The sequence below is a fragment of the Camelus bactrianus genome, chromosome 12 (genome assembly GCF_048773025.1).
Source record: "Camelus bactrianus isolate YW-2024 breed Bactrian camel chromosome 12, ASM4877302v1, whole genome shotgun sequence".
NCBI classification, from domain to species: domain Eukaryota; kingdom Metazoa; phylum Chordata; class Mammalia; order Artiodactyla; family Camelidae; genus Camelus; species Camelus bactrianus.
The window spans coordinates 63,154,551-63,179,593 of NC_133550.1; the positions used below are offsets into that span (position 1 = coordinate 63,154,551).

The 25,043-nt window shown below is 43.8% G+C and overlaps 2 protein-coding genes across 6 annotated transcripts in view; both read left to right on the plus strand.

Moving 5' to 3' along the window:
* The first annotated feature begins 4 nt into the window (after nt 1-4).
* ADSL (adenylosuccinate lyase) lies at nt 5-13,924 on the plus strand. Its single transcript, XM_010960265.3, has 13 exons — nt 5-239; nt 2,802-3,005; nt 4,646-4,690; nt 5,210-5,289; nt 7,683-7,854; nt 8,067-8,113; nt 8,709-8,799; nt 9,242-9,311; nt 9,457-9,604; nt 10,949-11,039; nt 11,659-11,748; nt 12,271-12,447; nt 13,808-13,924. Exons 1-13 carry the CDS (start codon nt 69-71, stop codon nt 13,892-13,894), a joined length of 1,473 nt encoding a protein of 490 aa, XP_010958567.1. The 5' UTR covers nt 5-68; the 3' UTR covers nt 13,895-13,924.
* Nucleotides 13,925-19,864: 5,940 nt separating this feature from the next.
* Nucleotides 19,865-25,043, plus strand: part of SGSM3 (small G protein signaling modulator 3) — a 33,874-nt gene continuing 28,695 nt past the window's right edge. For 2 of the 5 annotated variants that reach the window (XM_074375593.1, XM_074375598.1), the window contains exon 1: nt 20,488-20,625. Coding sequence is in view for 1 of the 5 variants with exons in the window: in XM_074375597.1 (XP_074231698.1) it covers nt 20,481-20,625 (145 nt within the window). In the remaining 4 variants the exon portion in view is untranslated. Of the gene's footprint in view, nt 20,626-25,043 lie in introns of all 5 variants that reach the window. The other 3 variants (XM_074375597.1, XM_074375596.1, XM_074375594.1) reach the window with 3 other exon arrangements.

Genomic DNA, 25,043 nt, shown 5'->3' on the forward strand with positions numbered 1-25,043 from the left:
AGGTCCGCCCCGGGCTTCCGCTTCCTCCTCGCCGATCTTGTCCGCCCCGACTGGGTCGCGTGTTGAGGATGGCGGCGGGAGGAGACCGTGGCGGGAGGGAGGAGGCCTGCGGGCACGAAAGCTACCGCTCGCCGCTTGCCTCCCGTTATGCCAGCCCGGAGATGTGCTTCGTGTTTAGCGACAGGTACAAATTCCGGACCTGGCGGCAGCTCTGGCTATGGCTGGCGGAGGCGGAGCAGGTAACGCGTCCCGGGGCTGAGAGGCGGGCCCGCCCCTGCACGTGCCGGGCTGGGCACCGAGCTGGACTGAGCCTCCAGGGCAGCTGCCCCGCTATTTTCGGCCGGGTGTTCCCTTTCCAGAGGAGCTGCGGCCCCAGGAAGGCCAGGGCAGGAGGCCTGGGAGCCGCCACCTGTTGCTTCTCATGTTTTTAATCATCGAGGGTTAGAGCCACAGAGGGGACCTCGAGAAGTGCGGTCTCCCGTTTCAGGGAGTGAATCTCGGCGGTTCCTGTACGGGTACACTGCTGAGCGCTTGTTACACGCCGTTGTGCTCGATTCTCTGCACGTCTTCCCCCCTTTAACCCATGAAGACTTGGCAAGCTAGGTGGTGATTTCCCCGTATTATAGGGGAGAAGACCAAGCCTCAATGATAATCCAGCGAGTTAATTGCTTCCAACCATTAACAGCGGAACCCAGGTGTGAACCCGCGTTCAGTGCAGAGCGAAGCGCTTAGCCACTTCATCTTCCACAGTGCCGCAGTGTAGTCTGAGACAGGATTGTCACTGCAAAATCCGTGTTTCCTGGGCAACCATTTCCGCCCTACTCGGCTGCCTTTTGTCTCGGGAGGGAGAATCAGGGAAGGGGGTTATTAGACGAGATTTATGGTTTCTCATATAAGAGCTGCATGTAGAGCTGTTCAGCTCATGGGTTTCAGAAATAGCTCCCAACGGGACTTCCCAGAGGAGCTGAAGGTAGCTGAAGGTGATCCAGAGAGCTATAAAGTTTCAGAGGAAAATGCCACAACAAGCAAGATGGCGATGTCCTCCCAAATGACATTTAGTTAACCCAGAAACGATCTGAGTAGTGCCCAGGACCAAGGTGCACGGTCCCCGAACAGAAAACTTTTCTTCCTAGACTATTCCCCTTTCCTATCACTGTGCTCAAGGAAATAAAATGACACAAATACTATCAGACATATCTGCAGTGCCTATTCTGTGTGTGCCTGGCAGTTTGAAGACCTTGCATGTGAATAGCTTAGTAATCCTCAAAACAACTCTTTGTGACAGGTCCTGTTTTACAGATGATAGAATGAAGATACAGAGAGATTTCATGAACTGTGGGCTCCGATAACAATAGCAGATCGTAGAGGAGGACATGAATAGTGTGTTGTGATTCGCGATGTATTAGCATGTACCCTGTTTTCTATTGTATTTGATTCTCTGTGTAGGTGAGGGTAGTGGCACTCAGCGATTTTGCCAGGGCCACCATAGCTGGTAAAAGCTTCAAGCTGGGATTGAAATGTAGTCTAAATATGTGTTCTTTCCTCTGCCCTGTCCACACATTGCCTGAAATGCATACAGTTTTGATACCAGCCTGAGTTTGGATTATCTATTAGGTATGGTGTCAAAATTAGCAGCATAAATTACATAATTAAGAAAAAAAACCTTGGGGAATGAGATTTGGAGGAATGCAGAAAATTAGGAGTAGGGAATGAATTTTGAGATGATGCATTGCTTGGAGGTAGGAAGCAGTTTTGACCACACTGCCCCCTGCTGCTTTGCTTTGAGAGGAGCCCTGAGACGTCGTATCTAATGACTGAAGATCCAAGGCACCTTGGCCAGAGGTGGTTATTAAACACTTGAGATGTGGCTAGTGTGACTGAGGAATTGAGTTTTTACTTTTTATAAAGTTTAAATGTAAATAGCCACATCTAGCTAGGAGCTACCATCTTGGACAAGATAGGTCTTAAGATGTGAGCTCCTTTCCAGGGTCAGGCCTTGAAACTTTCAAGTGAGGTTAGAATAAATTTCACCAACGTGTATATTCAGTACTTGGCCCCAGGGTTCAGAGCTGCCTGTGGGCTGCCAGCTGTTTTTTTGGCAGCCTGATTTTTTTTCAGTGATGGATGAATGTAAGATGTTGATGTGTTTGTTTTCTCATAAGTGCTCCTGGAATTGCTTTCAGTTGCTCTGAATTTGCTGCACATAATTTGTTGGCAAAACTACTAACAGCATTCCTAATTTTGGTTTCTCTGACAAAATCCGTCTAGATCAAATGTAAAGCTGTGGCCTGGGTCCTACACTTTGGGCACTTAAGTGCCAGACACTAAGGAGCAAGCAGTAAATACCACAAGCTCTCAGAGTATTCTAGAGGGGAGAGACAGGCTAATAAATTTGTAAAAATGTCATGTGGTGTGATAAGTGCTCTAAATAAAACCAGGCTAAGGGAATAGAGAGAGACACACAAAAGAAGGAAAGGAAAGACCTCTCAGAAGATGACGTTTGAGCCCCGAGACCAGAACATGTGAGGGAGTGAGCAGAGACACAGGGGCAGAGGGAACAAAAATCAGGATTACATTATTGTTGTATATATTGGATTTTACTTAGAATATAATTTACCATAATTCATTTAGAAAATTGTTCCTTCCTCCCCCTGTCCTTTTAGTTTAGTTGCCCCCAATTTTTGTTTAAGAATTGGGAGGTAGGGCATACATGCTAACATGAACCAATTTTTTTTCAGTGTCATTTTTTCAGTTGAAGTAATTGTGACATAAGAGGTTATTTTATTTTGCCTGTTCTGCAGACATTGGGTTTGCCTATCACAGATGAACAAATCCAGGAGATGAAGTCAAACCTGGACAACATCGACTTCAAAATGGCAGCTGAGGAAGAGAAGCGGTTACGACATGACGTGATGGCTCACGTGCACACGTTTGCCCACTGCTGCCCGAAAGCTGCTGGCATCATTCACCTTGGTGCCACCTCCTGCTATGTGGGAGACAATACAGTAGGAGCCCGTGTTGTTTTGTTTCCACTTAGGACTCAACCTTTCTAATGCATTTATAAGTTTTATTTGATTCTGTCCATTTTAGGAAGTGACTCCATAGATCTTAGTATCTCACTGCTTAGGAATTTTCTGCTTTTGAAATCCTTCCAATCTAAACTATAAGCCCCTAATGATCTCCATAAAATAAGGTCTACAGATTCTGCCTCCACCTTGGTATGCTGGATGAAAGCTGAGATCTTTGCATTTTAGTGGCCAAGGTAGTTTTCCAAAGGGATTTTCTTCCCAAGTCCTTTATAACTCCGTGCTGTGACTTCTGAAAAGAAGAAAGCATTGTGTTGTAATTCTTAAACATATCCTTTAGTTAGCAGAAGTGTCTCATGGACCTAAAAAAGTAATGGCAAGCATTTTCCCAAGAGTTTACCAGGTGTCTGATGCCATTCTGAGCCCTTTATATGTGCTTCATTTATTCTTCACAACAACCATAAGAGACAGATGCAATTATCACCATTTTAAAATAGCTTTATTGAGGTATAGTTTAATACCATAAAGTTACCATTCTAAATGTCTGGTTCAGTGAGCTTTAGTAAATTTCTGCAGTGATTTAGCCTCCGCACACCAGCGTTAGACCATATCCCTCACCCCAAGGAGTTCTCCCTTGCTTGTTTGCTCCTCAGTCTCCACTCCTGCTTCCAGTCCGAGACAACCACTGATGTGCTTTCTGTCCCTATAGTTGTGCCTTTTCTTGAAATTTCATGTAAATGGATTCAGGACATGTAGTCTTTGGCTCTGGCTTTATTATTCCTATATCCACAGATGAGAGGCTGGAGAACTTGCTGTAGGTTTCACAGCTAGAAAGGATAGAGGACTGGGTAGAACGGCTCCAAAGCTGTGCCCTTCATCACAGTGGGACCAGAAGTTAGATTCAGATACACTTCCAATTTAGAAAGAAGCCAGTAATTTTTAAGTTGCCCCAAATAACATTATTTTGTCCAGAGCAGTACTTATTAAAGGCATCTGTGTGTAATTGGTGAGTCAGATAATGGGAGAAGAACAGTCCTCTAAATTGAAATATCCTTGTTAAAAGTACTGAGTGTGTAGTTGGGCTCAACAATTACTGCCTAATGAGCATGTGTTGGAGTTGCCCGAAATACTTACATCTCCTAACTCCCTCAAGAACAGCTTTAAATTTCCTAAACCTCGGTCTTCTGGTTCATGCCTTTTTTTTTGTTAGCAGTGATAGACATGACAAAAAAGGGAGAGGAAACTAATGGAATGCGCCCTGTGGATGCTTTTTAGAGACTTGACAGGAAGACAAAAACTGTTGACCTGGACATCTTCACAGTATTCACAGGGTTACCCCTATCATTTTCCAGTTATTTTAGATACCACATAAATAGGGCTTTCTAAGTATAAAGATTATGTGCTTACAGATTTCAGCAGTACTGCTAAGTCGGTGTGCTTTTGAAACAATAAATGAAAGGAACAATTTCTGTTAGCATCTTCTGGCGTGCATGGTGTCTTGCTAAGAATGATACAGGCAGCTAACTGAGAAACCCAGTTGTGATGGCCAAAAAGTCTTCTGTCATAATGCTGTCTGGACGGAGCTGTTTAACAAAAGACTACTTCATCTTCCTTTGCAGGACCTGATTATTCTTAGAAATGCATTTGACCTGCTTTTGCCAAAGGTAAGAAGTTGGCAGAAGTTCGCTGTGACAGGAGGTGGGCACCACCTTGAGTGAGTCAGCACAGTGTAACTCTAAATAAACATTTACTCAGGTGAATGATCCTACGTCTGACCTGTAAAACTAATTGTTTCTTCTTGAATTAAAACACTGTAAGTTAATAATGCTTTTTAAAGCACAGCCTTTTAAGTGAAGGAAGTGTAACCTGCAGCATGTTGCTGGAATATGTGGGTCAGATTTATGATTTTTGTCCTGTTTTTCTTCACGAGCGTGCCGGTAGTGTTTAAATTGTGCAAAAATAATTTGTAACTTTTTAGGTGACATTTTTAGCTCAGTTTTTGAATGTTGGTTAGTATGAACTCTTCAAGGCACTTTAAGACATAAAGATAAAAAAAAATGACCTCTGCCTTCTCTGAGCTGGAGATGTAATTTTATATGAAAGTGTCTCCCAGTTTAGCTCCTGTTTACATAAAGTGCTCAGCCTGAATTCACGTTCTTTCTACCACGTGGTCTTTCTCGCAGCTTGCCAGAGCGATCTCTCGGCTTGCCGACTTTGCCAAGGAACGAGCCGATCTTCCCACCTTAGGTTTCACACATTTCCAGTAAGTGAGGTGATTACCTCTTGGGAATTGGGCTTGTTTATGTGCAACTGGCTTTTATTTATTTCTTCTCCCTTCTCTGTGGTAACCTTGAAGGGAAAAAAATTCAAAACATAATATAAGCAGATAACTTGGAGTGCTTATAAAGAACAAACCTTGTATCTACCTTAAGAGCTGTACTGGTGAGAGAATAACTTTAATGGTTCATTTTATTGGGAAATACGTATTAAGAGCCTTAGCAAGTATTCTTGATTCAATGATTCCATTCTTGAGAATCCTGAGAAAGTAGTACAAATTATGGGGAAAACCTTATGTACAAAGATCTTTGTTAAAATATTATTTATGATGGTAAGCATTGGGCTAAATGTCCAAGAATAAGAGAATAATTAAACAAAGTATATAGTATATCCACAGGTTGGAATAATATACAGCCATTAAAATGATGCTTGTAAGACTAATACCATGGAAATGTGCTTAGGTTAATGTTGTGGGAGAAAGTCAGCATATAAACTGTACAAAGAATGGAAGAAAGCACACCATGATGTAAATACTGACTACTCTGGTTTATGACAGAGTAGGGTAAATAAGTTTTTCCCCTACTGTCTGTAGTTTTTAGTTTTTGAATGTGCAAGTATTTTTATGATTACTGGGTAAAACCTTTTATTAAGGCTGATGATGTCAGTTTGGGAATGCTACATTTGAGTAGTGGTATGTTATCATCTGCCTTGTGTTTTGATGGGATGTTGCTACGGCAACAAGGGTATCATTTCCTGTAACTCAGGAGAGCCTGTTGAGTTTCCTCTTCCTTAAAATCAGGGCCTCGGTTATTGGTAGCAGAAACCAGAAGAAACTGTTAATGTGAAGGAGTCAGTGCTTGGTGTGTGTGGCTTGGCCATGGTGGATGTTGCCTTCTGTGCCGGCTCCCTGCACACCCAGAGTCACTGTGTTGAAGCTCCTCTCCTGCATCTGTTGGAGCGTGTTCAGCAGGCATTCGTGGTACAGCAGGCGTCCAGCATACACCTGGGATGGTGTAATGAGCGGCGTCTGCTGCCGCAGTTGGCGGGCATTAGGAACGCAGGAAATGATGTTGGGTGCGTAGACACCACCTTAGAAGGGTCAGCCTGGTAATTAAAAAGAAGCAGCTTTACTGAGATGTAACTGACATACCAGAAAATTCACCCATTTAACGGATACAGTTCAATGTGTTTTTTGTATATTTACAGAATTAATGCAGTCATTAGCAATACATAATTTCAGAATATTTCCATCACCCCCCAGAAAACCCTCTACCCATTAGCAGTCCCTTCCATTCCCCCATTCCCTAGCCCCTGGCAACCACTTTTATTTTTAATTTATTTTATTTTATTTTATTTCATTTCATTTTCTAACTATGGATTTGCCTCTTCTGGGCATTTCATTTAAGTAGAATCATATATTCATCTTCTGGTGACTGGCTACTTTTCACTTAGCATGGTGTTTTCAGTGTTCATTCATGCTGTAGCATGTGTCAGTATTTAGTTTCTTTTCACAGCCAAATAATATTCCATTGTTTGGCTGTGCCTCCTTTTTTCCATTCACCAGTTGCTGAACATTTGGCATTGTTTCCACTTTGTTGCTACGGTGTATAATGCTGCTATGAACAAGGCCACTCATATATTATTATTTTTTTTTGTACCATTAATCTATTAGCTGGAGTTAACAAGGAAAACTCGCATGAGATTTATTTGGGGCTGTGTACCCTAGCTTTTGACGCCTCCTATGGACATTACTTGTGGTGTGCCTTGACGTCTCCAGCTGTCAGTATCATTAGCCTCATAGAGAAATTCCATCTGGAATAGGCTAGGTCATCTGTTAGAACGCTGAGCTCCACTGGATAGGGACCTTTTTGTTTTGTTCTTTGTTGTATTTCTAACACCAAGGACACATTAGATACCTGGAAAGTGTTTGTGACATGTATATTTCTTGCAAGGTCTGGGGACAAACAAAACAGACATTGTTTCTGCCTTTATAGGGCCTCTTGATGATGATGAAAGAACTATGCTAATAGCTCTTTAGTTTTATAAACATTGAATATTTATAAATGATATTGAATCTGCTTAACTGCTACTTGCTTTAAACTTTTTTTTGTTTGTTTTTTTCCCTCCTTAACAAAGGCACTGGGGACCGAACCAGGGACTTCATGCCCCCCAAGCACATGCTCTACCACTGAGCTGTACCCGCCCCCAACTTGGCTTAAACTTTTTAGCTCTTATTTTGTCTTTACTTGTTTCTCCATCTCTTACTTTAATTCTTCCCCTTTCCCGAGGTAACAGTGGTTATTAAAAGAAGCAATGAAAGCTTTATGAAGCAAGTCATTGGTTTGAGACTTCTTTGTGTTCTCTTTGGGTTGTTTTCAGGCCGGCTCAGCTGACTACAGTTGGGAAACGTTGCTGTCTCTGGATTCAGGATCTTTGCATGGATCTCCAGAATTTGAAGCGTGTCCGAGATGACCTGCGCTTCCGAGGAGTGAAGGGCACCACTGGCACTCAGGCCAGCTTCCTGCAGCTCTTCGAGGGAGATGACCAAAAGGTATTCTGAAAGTGACCAGGGCAATACAGACTCAGCTGTGGGAGCACCAGAGACATCGCTGACCCCAGGATGGTAGGAGCAATTGATGCTGGGATGGGTGGAGTCTGGACTGGAAGGGGTACCAAAGCTGGAAACCTGTACAGGTTGACATGTCAAGATGATCTCCTACTAGACACACCTGGATTTCTATAGGGATGTCTTTTCTTCCCAAGGTAGAGCAGCTTGACAAGATGGTGACAGAAAAGGCAGGATTTAAAAGGTAGGTAAGTGGGAAAAGTGTTGGCCTCCCTATTAAGTATTGAAAGACTTGTGTTCAGTATACCTCTAGATTTGACCTTAACTCTTTTGGTTTTTGCTTTCTTTCTTCTTCCACCCATTTCCTTCCATCTCTGGCCTGCGTTTTTTCTTCTTGTAGTCTAGGTTCTATTTTGTTATAATTTATAAGAAAAAAGGAAGCTATTTAGTTCTGGGTTTTTTAGAATAGCCTTACCCATGTTGCTGTTTCTGTTTCTTTACTGAGGGCCTCCACTGGGTCATCTAAGTCTGGCCATTCACATTGAGAGCCACAAGGCTCACCAGTGGTCCTTGTTTCGGGCGCTTCCACTGGGCTGCAGCAGGACAGAGGCACGCTGGACTGTGTTTCCTTCTCAGGTCAGGGCAGCTGTCTGGGTATTAGTAGAAAGGATGGAAGAACAGTTTGTTCCCAGAGCCACTTGTCTGTGAGGTCCTCTGGGCTCAGTGTGTCTTAGTACACCAGTGAGACCAAACTTTCACTTAGTCTTTTTTGCTTGTTTGCTTGACATGGCCACATTTTGAAATATTGTCACTTAAGGCTGTTTTCTGTTTATTTCTAGGGCTTTCATCATCACAGGGCAGACCTATACACGGAAAGTAGACATTGAGGTGCTCTCCGTGCTGGCTAGCTTGGGGGCATCAGTGCACAAGGTGAGTGGTGGTAGTGATGAGAGAGCTGGACCCCACAGACAGGCCAAACCAGCCTTAGACTTTGACCCAATTGTGGCTCTCAAGAGATGTCAGGCATCACTTTTAACAACTTGGGGCCCGTCAGTGAAGCCTCTTCACTTAAAGTAAAGTGCATTAAAGGAAGGACTAGCTACAGCATCTTCATTAAGTTCACCTTGCCTTTGTTTCTCCATGAGTTTCACCAAAACATTTCCATGCTCCCTGAATATGTCATTCCAGCTCTTCAGGAGCCAAGAGAAGTCCGAGTAAGTCCCTGTCTAGGAGCTCTCGGGGAGGACATGCTGGCCTTCAGCTTAGCAGCGGCACAGCTGAAGAGCTCGCCTCCTTCACCAGCGTAGTCCTTGCCTCCAGAGCCCCGCTGCTAAGAGTGTGGGTGTTGCCTGTGCCCCCGCTCTTCCCCCAGATTTGTACTGACATACGACTCCTGGCAAACCTCAAGGAGATGGAGGAACCCTTTGAGAAACAGCAGATTGGTGAGTGTCATGTGAAGACCTGGGAATACCACAGAGATGCTGCGAGGTTTGTGGGCATGTGTTAGCAGTTCGCCCAGAGCATGGTGGGGCGCTCACTGTCCCCTGAAGTCTTCCTGTCTTTGCTTCTGGTCCCTTAAATGGGCAGGTTCAAGTGCAATGCCATACAAGCGGAACCCTATGCGCTCGGAGCGGTGCTGCAGCCTTGCCCGTCACCTCATGATCCTGGTCACGGACCCATTGCAGACAGCCTCTGTGCAGTGGTTTGAACGCACACTGGATGATAGTGCCAACCGGTCAGTGGATCGAGGGTGTCAGATAAAGCAGGTTGTGGGGAGGACCCAATGAGGGGCCTAGAAGCAGAAGGACTTTATTGAGTATCTCTGTATTCCTTCCTTGTCCCTAAGGACCCTGGATGTAGAAAGAACAGTGTGATAAGTGTTAGAGTCGAAATATACACGGGGTACTCTCTGTGGAACAAAGAGGAGGGAGGGGGTTAGGGGAGTCAAGGAAAGCTTCACAGGGGAGGTGATGCTTTGAGGCTTAGGAAATCTAGGCATTTTTTAGACATTTAAGATAAGGTTGGGAGCATGTATAAAGGCACAAAGGCAGGAGAAAGAGTTACTAATAGTGTGTGACTAATAGTCGGGTAGCACAGGAGAATGAAGTCTGTAGCAGATGGTGAGGTGGGACCTGATGGTCGGTAGTAGCCAGTTTATGATGGGCCTTCTAGGCCCTGAAAAGGAGTCTAGATATTGTTCTGAAGGCAGGTGGATGTCAACTGGTATCTTGGCACAGTGGCATCTTGATTAGTTATGAGATGGGTCAGAAGTAATTTGTAGTTACTGATAAGGTACCAGCATGCATATGATTTTCTAATTTATATTTATACTTATTTGAAAGCATTTATTCTGGTTTGCTTTGCATTCTGCTGGAATTTCTCGAGAGGAAATGATAAATAGTTAAACCTAGCTCTCTGGGATCTGTGCATAATGTCTGGTTTATCTAATGAAATAAAACATGAACTCATTTGGAAGTCAGCCAATGAATATTTTTAGCAGGCTTTGACCTAATCAGATGTGCCCACTAAAATACCCTGCAACAATTTGGAGAATCTGTTGTAAGGGGACATGGATCTGATCAGAACAAGCTAGGAGTCTACTCTAAAAATCTGAGTCCACACTGGCTCAGCGGTCATGTGACTGGAGAGGCGGGATGTGGATGTAAAGTCAGTGTCAGGCGGGCTGGCCTGGGTGGTTGACTGGAGCGAGCGTTAAGGTCCGAGACAGGATGCTGGTGCCATTCACTGAGGCGGGAGCTGCAGGATGGGGAAGAGCGGATTTGAGAGGGTGAGCAGGAGGCAGTGGAAAGTGGATGAATTCAGTCTGGGGTTTGAGGAGCCTATAATCAGGTGGAGCTCCCAAGCGGGTGTATGGTCTGGCACTTGGTTAAGTGATCTAGTTGAGAGGTGACAGATTTGGGGGTCACTAGGACACTGGGGTAGTTGAAATCATGAAATTGAAGGAAACTGTCCAAGTAGTGCATCTGGCATGAGAAGTCAGTAGGGCCGCTTCTTGGCACACTTCATGGAAATTGTTGTTTGTTTAAAGCGATAACTGAATTGGCTGTTTGTTTTCTAGACGGATCTGTCTGGCCGAGGCATTTCTCACTGCAGATACTATATTGAACACGTTGCAGAACATTTCTGAAGGATTGGTGGTATACCCTAAAGTAAGCAGCCTCAATTAAAAAGTAAAATATTAGGGGGGACCTTGGGATGTGGGAAACGGGGTATAGCCTTTTCCTCCTCTGGAGTGAGTGTGTTGGGGGAGCTATTCTGGTGCAGGAGGAGTTCTTCCAACCCAGAGCTCACGCTTCAGGCTGTGACATGAGCTCTAGGGAATAAGTCTGTGGAATTCATAGACACTCTTATGGAAAAGTTTGGGAGAAGAGGTACTTTGAATTGCTTGAGAACTGTCTGCCAGCGTGAGTCATCAGCTCTGGCGTGACTGGCAGAGTAGACTGTTCCATTTGCCTGTTTTTAAGTCTAAGCCAGATGGGTTTGTGTCCGTCCTATACTCAGCTCTTGAGGTCAGGCACTGAAATTGTACAAACTTGAGGTTTTAGGAGTCATTCTGATGAAGCAACTTTTAAAGGTTTAATTAAATCAGTATTTCTTTTTAAAATCAAAATAATACTCTGGATTATGAGAAAACTGAAAACTCTGGTGTAGAATAAGACAGGCCTTCCTTTCGTCTTTCTTCATGGATGTGGGAGTTTGTGTCCCTGCTGTGCATTGTTGGTCATGGTTGTAACCTGGGGTATCCTTCTTGGCCTTTCATTCTCCTAGGTGATTGAGCGGCGCATTCGGCAAGAGCTGCCTTTCATGGCCACAGAGAACATCATCATGGCCATGGTGAAAGCTGGGGGTAACCGCCAGGTCTGTAACCCCTTCATGCTCCTGGATTAATTGAAAGTACACCTTTAGTCCTGCCCTCCTCCCTGAAGAAGAAGGCATTTCTGTGGTTTCCTTCAGTTATGGTATGGGTGCAGAACAGTGACCATATTCCACCATGTAGAACAGCTTACCTCTCGAGGGTGATTGTGGTGAACGCAGTTTATTAAAAAGTGAATTGCTAAATAATTCATCCTGAAAAAAAAAGTGAATTGCTTAATCACTTGTAGAAAAGGTCCACGCTTAGTGAAGAGACTAGGTCTGAATTTCCATAGGAAATGCTGGAAAGTGGGCTGGACACACAAGCAGAGGGTTCACGAAGCTTTAGAGGAGCTGGCATCCACTTGAGGTTCGTCCTAGGATGTGGTCAGACAGTCAGGATCTTGGTGGAGTCAGACTGAAGGGAGTCACCTCCGCCCGGGGGGCCTTTGTGCCACCAGCCATAGACAGCGTGGACGTTCCGTTGCCTGTTAGCAGTAGACCAGCAGCACCTCGCTGTCTTCCCAGGATTGCCACGAGAAGATTAGAGTGCTTTCCCAGCAGGCAGCTGCCGTGGTCAAGCAGGAAGGGGGTGACAATGATCTCATAGAGCGTATCCAGGCTGATGCTTACTTCAGTCCCATTCACTCCCAGTTGGACCATTTGTTGGATCCTTCTACTTTCACTGGTCGCGCATCCCAGCAGGTAAGCATCAGAGCACTTGCAGGGCGCTGCAGTCTTCCCCGGGTGCCCTCTTGTTACGTGGCTGGGCTGCAGAGCCTGGAGTACTGTCTTTAATGTTTCTGCTTCGTAGGAGGTGTGATGAGAGTGGGGCTAGTCAGAAAGAATTCAGAGCAGGTTGCTGGCGAAAAGGTCAAGATTTGGTTGTCTTGAGCTGATTTAAGTATTTCCCCCTGTGGATTTCTCTGAATTCTCTTTTGGCCTGCAGCCTGTGGCGTAAGGACAAAGACTGGATCTTACTGTCAGTAGATCTGGGCTCAGTCGTGACTTCTGGCTTTTGCGGGCTGATGGGATAGAATACGTATCTCATAGGTGGTGGTGGTTGTGTGGCCTGAAAGGCCTAGCGTAGTGCTTGGTGCATTGTAAGTATTCAGTAAAGGTCTCATTTTTCCTCTTAGTCTTTTGGAGACTACAAGTGTTAATTCAGAAACATTTCTTGAGTGCAGACTAAGTGCTCAGATTGTGTTCAGGTCCTCTGTTTAATTCTGGGGCTTCAAAGATGAATAGATAATCTTTATCTTCAGGGAGGTCAGAACTTAGTGGCAAAGACTTGTAAATAAGTCATTATAATACCAAGCAATACATGTGAAAATTGAAAGAAACACATCTTTTGGGGGGGGTCATGAAGGCAACAACCTTAGAATAGTAGAAGTTGGAAAGACTTCCTGGAAGACAAGACATCTGAGTCAAATCTTAGGGACAAGTAGGAGTTACCTGGGAGCCCCAGGCTGAGGAGCTGGCAAACGCATGGACGTCCAACATGGGAGAAAAGGCAGAATCATTGAGGGTTGCCAGAGTATCAAGTGACCCAGAAGTAGTTAGGATTTAAAGTGGAAGACAGACTGGAACATATCATTTATGTTCACATCACTGGTGTATAGGATTCGAAGGACGTATACTGTGTGTTGGGTGACCAAAAAGGAGGCTGCTGCAATGGGTTAAGGGCTCTGAGCCACAGCTGGGCAGACACGGGCAGTGATTGCGGGCTGTGTAGGGCATTGGTCACTTGGAAGCTGGTTGAATGGGGAGGAGAGAAAGCAGTGTTGGTTTGGGCTTGGGTAGTGGGTGGAGAATGGTGAGATCAACTGAGAGAACATAGGCTAAGCTGGTTTGTGGGAAGGGCAGCTTGGTGGTCCTGGTGGGGTGAGCTGCCTGTCTCTAGGAACAGATTTCTGACAGGTAGTTGAGAAAAATGGAAGCTGAGTAGTGGAATAAAAGCTTTATCAAATTCGGCCTCAGTGATATGAACTGACGTTGAAAAAAGGATTATCAAAATTTGATCTTAACCTTTTCTTTTGTCTTGCCTTTGCTTTCTCTTTGGCAGGTACAGAGATTCTTAGAAGAGGAGGTGTATCCCCTGTTGAAACCATATGAAAGTGTAATGAAGGTGAAAGCAGAATTATGTCTGTGAGGTTGAAAGAGAATTAAACAGGGAACTGTTGTTGGCTTTGTTAACTTTTATTGCTAAGTCACAAAAAAGTGCCTTATTTTACCTCAAGAATTGTTACCTTAAATTTTTCTTTCCATGGTGCTTTCATGTTTCTCAAGTTTACAATGCAGAAATAAATTGCATTGTCGTTGGTTCTTTTTTACAGCAACACAAACTTGCATGATCAATGTAGCTTATAGTTTGTGTTCTGCTCTTTCAAGGCATATTTTCCAGCTAGTCTAGTCCTTTTTATGTGTTCACTTGATTTGAGATAGTAAACGCATTCCTGGTCCTTTCTTCTGAAAATGTTTTTGATGTGGGCCTAGCAAAATAATCTGGATTCAGTGATTCATTATGGCTGGATACCTACATTTCAGTTATATTTGGTAGAACAAGTAATGAAATTTAGAGCTACGATAAATTCCCGGAGAAATTGATGTGATCATCAGGCTTGCTCAGCTCAAGTTGTACCCAGCTTCACTTGATCTTTTTTTAGGGGGTTGGGGGGTAATTGGGTTTATTTATTTATTTTTATGGAGGTACTAGGGATTGAATCCAGGACCTCATGTATGCTAAGTACATACTCTACCACTGGGCTGTACCCGACCCCGCCTTGATCTTTGATAAGGCTTGTGTATCAAGGAGATGCTAACTGGGTATATTGATCTCACCAGGGCATTTGACAGTCTCTCAGCTGGGTTATGCAGGTTGATAGCTGACTGAACCACCTGCAGCCAAAGGTGAGAGAGTTACAGCTGTTACCACCACTGGAAGGAGAGCACTAGCAAGTGCCAGTGGCTTCTGTCCTCGGCCCTGTCTCATTCTGCAAATCTTCAGCTTAGATGGAAATGAAGAAAGCTTATTTCTCAGATTTGCAGATGACACAAAACTAGGACAATTAACCAATACAATTACTTGGTAAAATAACTAAGATTGCATCTAACTTAAATAGATTGAAACAATGTGGCCAAAACGACAAAGAAAAATTAAGGTAAATGTAAATAAGTTAACCTGAAACTCAGCATGAACCAGAAATGGTTGCTAGCGAGGTAAGACAGTTTTAGGATGTGTTGATGGTAGTGTGGTGTCTAGAAAAGCCCCCAGAGTCTTACTGTTCCAGACTCGTGTCACCATGTTCAATTTTGGACACCCAGTCTGAGAACAGAGATAAACTGGAGAGCCTTTGTCCAGTTTAGACTGGACTTTGTCATATGAGGAAAGGCGAAGGAATGATAGGGCTCTTTGTCTTACAAGAGAAAACTTGTCATCGCTTCAGATACTGTTGGAGGGAGGTGGGACTTGATTATCCATTGCCCCAGGAGAGGCAGCTGAGACCCATCCATACCCTTGGTGAGAGTCTGAAGCAGGTTTGGGCCCAGACATTGGAACTGCTGTGAGTTAGTGCTTCTCCCTGCACTGTCCCCTTTGGGTCATCTAGTTGTCAGGAATGGGAATGCTGCGAGGGTGAAGAGGCTGAATCACCTCCAGTTGTATCCAATCAAAGGCAGCCAGACGTGAAGAGTTCTGCCTATCGGAAACAGAGACTAGGAGGCGGCCCTTAAAACCACATTCTAAACCCAATTCAGTGCAGCAGACACGTATGGATGGCCCGGAGCCCCATGACATTTCAGTTCTTCCAGAGACGGTTTGATTACTCCGAGATTCCGCTCTCATGAGACTCTCTGGCATGTTTGAAACTACTAGGTCTGGCACGAGGAATTAACTGCCGGGCTTTGTTCAGACATGCTGTCTGCTTCCTTCCCTACTCGCGGCCCCTGAAGAGGAAGCAACTCCTATCCATGCATTTCTAATGTAATCTGAGAACTTCTGTTATATACCAGACACACTGGGAATATCAGATACCACGGATTTTAGGTAATAAATTTACTCATAGAAAATAAGGAAATAGATGACAGTCTTATTTTGACAATTCTGATCTCTTGTGATTGGTGGTTTGGCTGGTTTTTTTTCCTGGGCTATTTGGTGGGTTTATGTGTCTTTCCTTTTCCATTCTCTTTTGGTTTTATGTTTACATTCTTGTGGTATACTCTTAAGGGCAGTTTTGTTATCTGATCTTATGTTAACATTTTCATTAAAGGCATTTGGGTGGGTTGCAGGTTGGCTGAGGAAAGAGAACTCTCATGGCTTCTTGAAGATTAGATTGAATTCAGTTAACCAAGGATGCAAGCTCCAGGATCAGAACCATCCAGAAATCAGGGTCTGAGTGGACTGTGGGACAGCCTTCTAAGACACCTGGGCACTTAACTCCCCTCCTTCCCTGGCTGACAATAGATTTCACTTGATAACCAGGAGAGTCTGATGTCCTAAAGAGGAAGCACAGAGGTTAGGTGCCTCCACAATAGTGATGTAAATCCAAGGTCTAGCAAGAAGGTACTCAGAAAATGTCATTTTCCTTCCTAAGCCCATGAGTGTTCACCAATCTTTATCTCTTCTTGGTGTGGTTAGTCTGGGAGCAGGCTGAGAGGAGGAGGCTGCTGTTGGTTTGGTCTGCCTGCCATGGAAGGGAGTCCATCCTGAACTTCAACCAACCAGAGAATGGGGAATGAGTCAACGTAAATGAATAGGAAACAGTTAAAAAAAAAAAATGCTGGAAAGCTATATAATGAGATAGTGTGGTTTCTTGACTAATGAGTTTAAGGTGATTTTTTTTCTAACAGTTTTATTGAGATATAATTAACATACAGCACTGTAAAAGTGTAAGATGTACAGCATAATGGTGACTTACAAAAATCATGAAGTGATTATCACAGTAAGTTTAGTGAACATACGTCATCTCGTATACAAAATTAAAGAAAGAAATTTCTTGTGATGAGAACTTGAGGATTTGCTCTCCTAACAACTACAGCAGTATTAATTATAATTATCATGTTGTACATTACATCCCTTCTTTATCTTACAACGAAGTTTGTACCTTTTGACTGCCTTCATCCATCTGCCCTCCCCCCATTTCTGGTAACCACAAATCTGATCTCTTTTTCTGTGAGTTTGTTTTTGAAGTATAATTGACCTACAAACACTATGTTAGTTCCTGTTAACACAACATAGTGATTTGGTATTTAATGCATTTCAAAATGATCACCATAAGTCTAGTTACAGTATGTCACCATAAGAAGATACTACACATTTATTAACTATTACCAGCACCGTATATTTCATACCCGTGACTCATTTTCCAAGTGGAAGTTTGTGCCTCTTAAATTCCCTCACTTATTTCTTCGCCCCTCCCCCACCCTCCCCTCTGGCAGCCAACTACCTGTTGTCTGTATCTATGACTGTGTCTATTGTTATGTTTTGTTCTTTTGTTTTAAATTCTAAATATAAGTGAAATCATACAGTATTTGTCTGACATTTCACCCAGTGTAATACCCTCTAGGTCCATCCATTGCTGTTGCAAATGGCAAGATTTCACTCTGAGTAATCTGTTGTATATATTACCACGTCTTTATCCATTCATCTGTTGGTGGGCACATGGGTTGCTTCCATATCTTGGCTCCTGTAAATAATGCTGCACCGAACATAAGAGGTACATATATCTTTTCTAATTAGGAGTGGAATTGCTGGATCATATGGTAGTTCTGTTTTTAATGTTTTGAGGAAACCACACTTCTCTATAGTGGCTGTACCAATCTGCATTCCCACCAACAGTGCACAAGGGCTCCCTTTTCCCTACATCCTTGCAGACACTCATCAGTGATTCTTCTGCGCGTAGCTACCCAGTTTTCCGAACAGCATTTATTTATGAGGCTGTCTTGTCTTCATTGTATATTCTTGCCTCGTTGTCATAGATTAACAGCCCGTAAAGTGCAGGTTCATTTCTGGGCTCTATCCTGTTCCATTGATCTTTGGTTCTGTTTTTATGTGCATGCTATCCTATTTTGGGGACTGTAGCTTTGTGGTATGGCTTGAAGCCAGGGTGCGTGATACCCCAGCTTAGTTCTTTCTCAAGATTGTTTTGGCTATTGTTTTGGCTGTTTGGCTATTGTGTTTACATGCAAATTTTAGAATTATTCTAGTTCTGTGAAAAATGCCATTGGTATTTTGTTAGGGACTGCATTGAATCTGTAGATTTCCTTGGGTAGTGTGGTCATTTTAACAATATTATTCCAGTCCCTGAACACAGTGTATCTTTCCATCTGTTTATGTTGTCTTCAGTTTCTTTCATCAGAGTCACTGTTCTCTGAGTACAGGTCCTTTACCTCCTTAGTTAGATTTATTCCTAGGTATTTTATATTTTCTTTTTGCTTTTGTGCACTCTTTCAAGTTCTGAGTGCAATTTTTATTTAAATTTTAGAGAAGTTTTAGATTTACAGAAAAATTGCAAATGTAGTATAGAGAATCCTCATATATGACACACTTGGTTTCCCCTGTTATTAATATCTTATATAAGTTTCATAGTTAATGAACTAATTTTGATATATGATTAAATAAAGTCCTTACTTGTTATTTAATGACCATTTTCTGTTCCAGGATTTCACCTGGAGCAGAAATTATATTTAGTCATTATAACATTTTTAAAATACTGGCTGGAATTTATATATATTACTTACAAGTTATGTTCTTTATCAGAGACATAGTCTAAGGGACACAAAATTTAGCTCGTAAACTTAGCTAATTCTAGACATGACTAGAGGTAAAAGCAGAATTTGGTTTTTCAGTTCTGGATCTGGTGTGACCTTATTCTTACCTCATTAAGTGCTGTATACTATACAGAGAAATTCTTAGAGGCCAAATTTCTTGGGGCGGGGGAGGAAATGGTTTAAGTGGTGAGTATGTGTGGTAATTTGTCTTCATGAAAAATCCAAACTGAAGAAGAAACTGAGCTGGGTTTCCAGCCCAGATTTCAAGATGAGCACTTCAGAGGATGAGACGATCTGTAGGTGACTACTTGGACAAAAGGTCAGATGAGAAATGAGTTTTTGGGTGGAATAAAACAAGGGGCTCTCTGTATCTTCTCATATAACAGGATCCTTTGGCCTTAGAAAGGTCATGTTTGAGTTGCATTTCAGATTGTGACGCCCTAATTTGTACTGCAGGTTCTCTCATATTTGTGGTGTATTGGACCTTCCTCATCTATAGTGGACCACAAGCTGTGGTTAGGTAACACCTCAGCCCAAGCTGGAGTGGAACGAGGACCTTGAAGGGATACTTGGGAGCTACTGTGGACCCTCTTGTCCTTAATCTCCCCAGGTATTTCTTAGAAAATAACAAGCTTCTATCAAATAGTGGTTACAAGTGGCCACAAGTGAGATTGGGAGGGAGACTGGAGCCACGGATGCTTCAGGTCAGGTTTCCATCCACAAATGATGTAGCCTTTCATTGCTATGGCTTTAGGGCACTGACAAGTTTAAAACTATAGGAGAGTGTTATATCTCTGCCATGGCTTTAAATTTGAGTTGTGATTAGGATGGTGCCCATTGTGAGAATGGGCCAAGTACAGTTGACCATTGAACAACATGGGGGTTAGGTGCACTGACCCTCTGCAGTCAAAAATCCACATGTAACTCTGGAGTTGGCCCTCCTTATCTGCAGTTCTTCAATTACTTATTTTCATTATTTTGGCCGGTTTCTCTGTAAAATTCTAATAAAATTTGTGCTGCTTTAGCACAGGAGTGTTGTGAGTAACATGAAAGTAAGTTCTTTGTAAAGTGAGCATGATAGTGAGGTCATGACTGAGAATGACTTACTGTGTTTTGTAGACTTTGCTTATGGTTCCCATTAATTCACTGCATCATCACCACTTCGGAACGCAGTTGGGAACCTGAGCTTATATTAATAAGCAGCTCTGAGATTAAATGTAGTATATTTCTTCAGAGTAGAGTAAGATTTCCAGACAAATATTCCTGTAATATTATTGTAGCTTTTAGTGACCTTTCTAAAGCAAGCACTTTTTTTCCAAAGTAGAGCCAGATGTCAAGTGGGACCTGGATATCAAAAGGAGAGGGCCCCGCCACCTTCATGGACTGTTCATTGGCACTGTGCTTTTAGCATTTCCTCAAACAGCATCTGGTTCTCACAACAACTGAAAGTTCACATTCCCATTTTATGGGTGAGCTAACTTGGCCAGCAGTGGTGGACAGACTCAAATGCAGGCCTCTGGCTACACCCACTCACTGTATTATGCCCGGAGACTCAATTTCTTGGGCATGACCTCAACTAATTTCCAATTTGTGGCTCCTTCCAAGGCCTGTGAATTGTGTAAGAGTGGATCAGGCTGGTCTAGGACTGGTTTATACACCGATAAAGAAGGCATTTAATTATTTATAAAATGAACATCAAGAAAGCCGCTCCTTCCCAGACCCCAGCCGCGTCTATCTCCCATCCTGACCACTGGTTCACCCCATATTCCCCTAACTCCTCGCGCTGCAGTGCAGACCGGACGCCAAGCAGTCATCATTAGGCCAAAATTGGGCTTCAAGGATCGCCTGTGCCCGCTGCCCGCCAGAGGACCAGGCTCGGCTCCAAAAGGAGGCTGGCGTACAGGGTACAAGAGACGCGGAGACCCGTCGCCGCGCCTGCCCAGCGGGCCCGAAAGACTACAGCCCCCAGCATGCCCCGCGGCCGTCCTGCTGGACCCGGCGCGCGTGCGCAGTGGCGCCGCCGAGCGCTGACGGAGCTGAGCACGAGCCCGACCCGGGTTGGCACCTTGGCGGCGACGAGCGGCGGCGGGCAGGTGGACATCCTCCGTGGGGCAGGTGAGTGTGGAACGAGAGGTCGGCTGCGACTCGCCGGGTCTGCGGGGCCCGGCGCCACACATGCCCCTCCGGTCGGGAACCGGGGGACGTGGACAGACCGACTGACCCACGGACTGACGGACGGACCGGCCGAGGAGCAGGGAGGCACCACCGGCGCCCGGCCGGGCCCTCGCTCGTGCGGCGGGTGGGGTGGGGGTCCTGGCGAGCGGCGGCCAGGCGCAGGCTCGCGGGGTCCGGTACGGGGCCTGCAGGGGCGCGGGCGGTGCTCGGACCTGGTGCCCCCGCGTCACGCCGAGGGGGCTGCCTCCCGGGGGCGGGACCCCCATCACGGCCCAGCGGGAGCTGGGGGCCGCGGGCACCCGAGCGTAAGTGCCCTGGGGGCTCGAGCGCGATACGTCCCCCTCCCTCAGCTGGGAGCGGTTTTACAGAAACTGCACCTAATTACTGGGACCCTTTTTTTTTTTTTTTTTTTTTTTTTTAATTTTAAAGAACGGCTGATGCAGACATATTTACGGCAGCAAAGTCTTGCTTAGGTTTGACTTGTAACTTTACGTTAAAGGTTCAGGTCTGGGGTCAGAACACAGGCTCAGATTCAGGCCAGATTTGGAACACACTGTAGTAAGCGTATTTTAACACTGGGGAAATTGAGGCATGTATTAGTCAGGACCACCCAGCGTAGTTAAGATTGGAATTTTGAAAATTATTCTCATATATAGTTTAAAGATTCAAGATGTTTCTTATATGGAGGGAAAAAAATTTAAAATTTCTTTTCGGTAAGAAATTATTCGTTTTTTTCCAATCTTTGCTGCATATTTTTGTTTCCCTTTTGGTGGGATATTTAGAGGGGCCTGGAATATTCGTTACCCTTCTTTCTTATTCTTTCTGGATAAATTCAGGTCCCTAATCAGACTCTGTTTCACAAAACCTGAATTTTCATCTCAGCTTGTTTATTTGTAGCTTTTGTGATTATGTTTGTGATTAAGTTTGTAGATACACGTTTCCTACTTCTTTTCCTCATCTTCCAGTTCACTCTGAACTCTAAACAACAGTTATATCTTGTTTTATATAATTACTTCTGTTCTCTGTGAGTAGTTTGGAGTTGATTTTAAGTAAAAGTCAACATCTTTCCTGCCTGTCTTTTGATAATTCCTGGTGCCTTTAGCCTTTTCATCACTAATTGTTGCATTAGCCTGGGCGTTAGCCCTTTTCCCTTATCCCTTTTAAGCCTGGAGGTGTGTGATCTGTGAGAGACGGCCCCGGGTGAGTTGTTTCTCTTGACAAGATATTGGTAACAGGCGAACATGACCCATGAGCATTAACTTTAAAAGGCTGTGAAGGTGGGGGGCGGTGTGTAGCTCAGTGGTATAGGGCATGCTAGGCATGCAGGAGGTCCTGGGTTCAATCCTCAGTGTCTCCATTTACAAAAAAAGAAAAAAAAAAAAAAGGCTGTGAACAAAAATGGTTTAAATATAAAAGAGCATACTAATCTTGTGAGTTTGGGAGCTCGTCAGGTTGACAGAAAAGTCGATGAGGTAGAGTAGTACCTCACAGAAATGAACCCAACATTAGGGTGAAATTATTGAGAAAGGGACTCAGGAATCATCTCTTATCACGCTGCCATCTCTCTGTGCCCAGAGTGGATGCTGGGAACACCTCCTTGGCTTAGAAACTTAAACAGTATTCTGTGTGTTTGTGTTTTCGGTTTCTCTCTTCCTAGTTCTCAATGAACGTTTTGGCAGGAGCTCAAAATCTGGTACATTTGATGATTTAACATGTTTATCTGCTTATTCTCCAGATTGTCTCTGTTCCTCAGCTGATGATATCAGTAATTTTCCACAGCAGCCATTCATGGGCTCATGCAGACTGTCACAAGGAAGTGAACTAGCAGAGGGTGGTACACACAGGAGAAATAAGGATCCTGTTTCTTTGCCATCACATATTACACGCAGAGTGAGACAGGAAATCTGGATGGAAGCACAGATTATGTGGGAGGGGTTAGAAAGGCAGAGTCCAGGCTTCCATATACAGTAATGATCACTGATACCATTTATTGAATGTCTTGTGTTTGCCAGATGCTGTTATCGTCACAGTAAGCTGCAGGTGTTACCATTCTCATTTTATATATGTAAGTTGAAGAACAGAGGTTCAGTGATTTGTCTACAGACATAGTAAGTGACAGGACCAGAATTCAAGTTCAAGTCTCTCTGACTCTGACACCCATGCTCTTTCTCCTGTGCGGTACTGCCTCACCAACACATACGTTCAGTTCCTTCTCATTCTTAAAAGACAAACAAAAACAAAAACACCGTAACTTTCCTGTGATTGCATTTCTTCTTTAAACTACTACCGTTTCCCGTCTGTTTCCCTTCTAGACTTATTCTCAGAAAGCAGACTCTATGCCCTTCTCTTCCATGTGCTTCTAGTTCATGCAGTCTGGCCTCCACCCTTTAGTGAAATTGCTCTCATGAGCTCCACTTGGCCATTTATTGAATACCTGCTGTATGTACTTACAGAGAGGCTGAGGTGTGGTTCTTGCCCTAAAGGAGTTGAGGAACTAATGAGGGAGAAAAAGAAGTTCATACGTATCAATATGTGTTAACTGCTGACCAAGCAGTCTTTGCTCTTGGGCGTAGGGGGAGGAACACTTCACTGAGAAGGTGACTCTGGACTGCCAACAGAGAGAAAGCCTAAACTGTTCCAGACAGTGGTGTCAGGACTGCATGCTCAGGTGCGGACTTTTAGGAGAAGTTGTCCCTCACCAGTGAGCCATGATACAGTTGAAATACACGGTGTAGGCTTTGGAGTGTGACAGACCTGGGCACTGAGCCTTAATTCCTTATTTATAATCCTGCCTCCGTCGTCAGCTCTGTGAAGGTAGGGCCTTTGTCTTTCACCACCTCCTGCCTGTCTCCTAGAACAGTGATCACCAGGTATGTGTGGAATGAATACCTCATAGGGTGCTGGTAGGTGCTGTGCTCTCGGCCGTGCCACATGACTGAGTGATGAGGCTGACCTGCAGCGTGGTTTATGAACTACTTTTGAAGACGCCATTGTTTGAATAGTATACATATAGTCACCTTCCCTTTTTGAACATTTAGGCTTGTTAATTTATGCTCACAATTCATAAATGAGGAGAGAGACATTCGCCTCTTTTCCATAGGCACAGCTAACTGTATTTTCACTTCTAATATGATGCCTCTTTTCCAGTTATAAGCACATTTCTCTTTTGTATAAGTATTTATGATGTAGGTTTTGTATGTATTTTTTGTTTCCTTTGCTAATAATGTGAATTGTTTAGGGAAGTTAATTTCTTTGGAATCATTAAATGCCTTTATCAATAAGATTGAAAGCACCATCCAGGCATCAGGAGGCTTGTTCTTGGCACAGGCCTGATTTCCAGTGAGGGCTAAGAGAGGATTTTTTTTTTCTCTTAACAAAACCATACAACTCTTCCTGGCCTTCTTAGATATCTAGTTAGCCTTCTAGCTAGCATTCTAAAGACATGAAACAACAGATCATTTCCCTCTTCTTATGTGTGAGTTTCATTTGTAAATATCCTTCATTTGTGTGACTTGAGGTTTATAGGGTTAAAGTCCAAATATCACTTTTTTTTTTTAACTTTTGAAGTCAGTAGAGTGTAGTATAGTAGTTAGCATCCACGGTGAAGTTCAAATTCTGGCTTTACCATTTTAAACTTTGAAAACTTAACATAAGTGATATAACTTCACAGTGCCTCATTTTGTTCACCTGTAAAATTGGGATAATTACCACTACTGTCGCCACTAATATTTATTGGATGTTTACTGTAGACTTGGCACAGTTCTCAGAATTTTGCTTTAACTCAGTCTTCACCTCTCTATACGTTATCAGTATTATGCCCATTTAAGGTGAGGAAGCACTCACAGAAAAGCTAAGTAACTCGCTCATTCACAAGTAAGTGGTGGAGTCAGGATTTGAACCTTGGTGGTCAGACTCCAGGGTTTGTGCTCATAATCTACTTTGTAGGGTTTGGTTTTTTTTAAGATTAAATAAAATAATCTATGTGAAATGTGTGTGACAGGCAGGCAATAAGTGCTGGCTACTGTGGTTAGCTTTGTGCTTATAAAGCATCTCACATACATTTTTCTTATTTGGTTGAAATGTTGTGACCCTCACCATCTTTCAGAAAGGAACTGAGGCCTAAGTTTGGTCCTTTGCCTGAGGTCACACAGCAAGTGTGGAGGCAGCACCCTGGCTTCGCTGCTCCCCCACACCTGCGTCCTTATGTTGAATCTGAGGCGTCACATTTTGAGAGTATTTAGTGGACATATGCTCTTTGGGCCTATCCAGAGTCCAGTCCAGGTTTTTCTGGGAACAGCAGCTCAGTTTTGCCTTGAGTAGACAGTCCATCCCTGACTGCGCAGGTGGTGGGGACACGG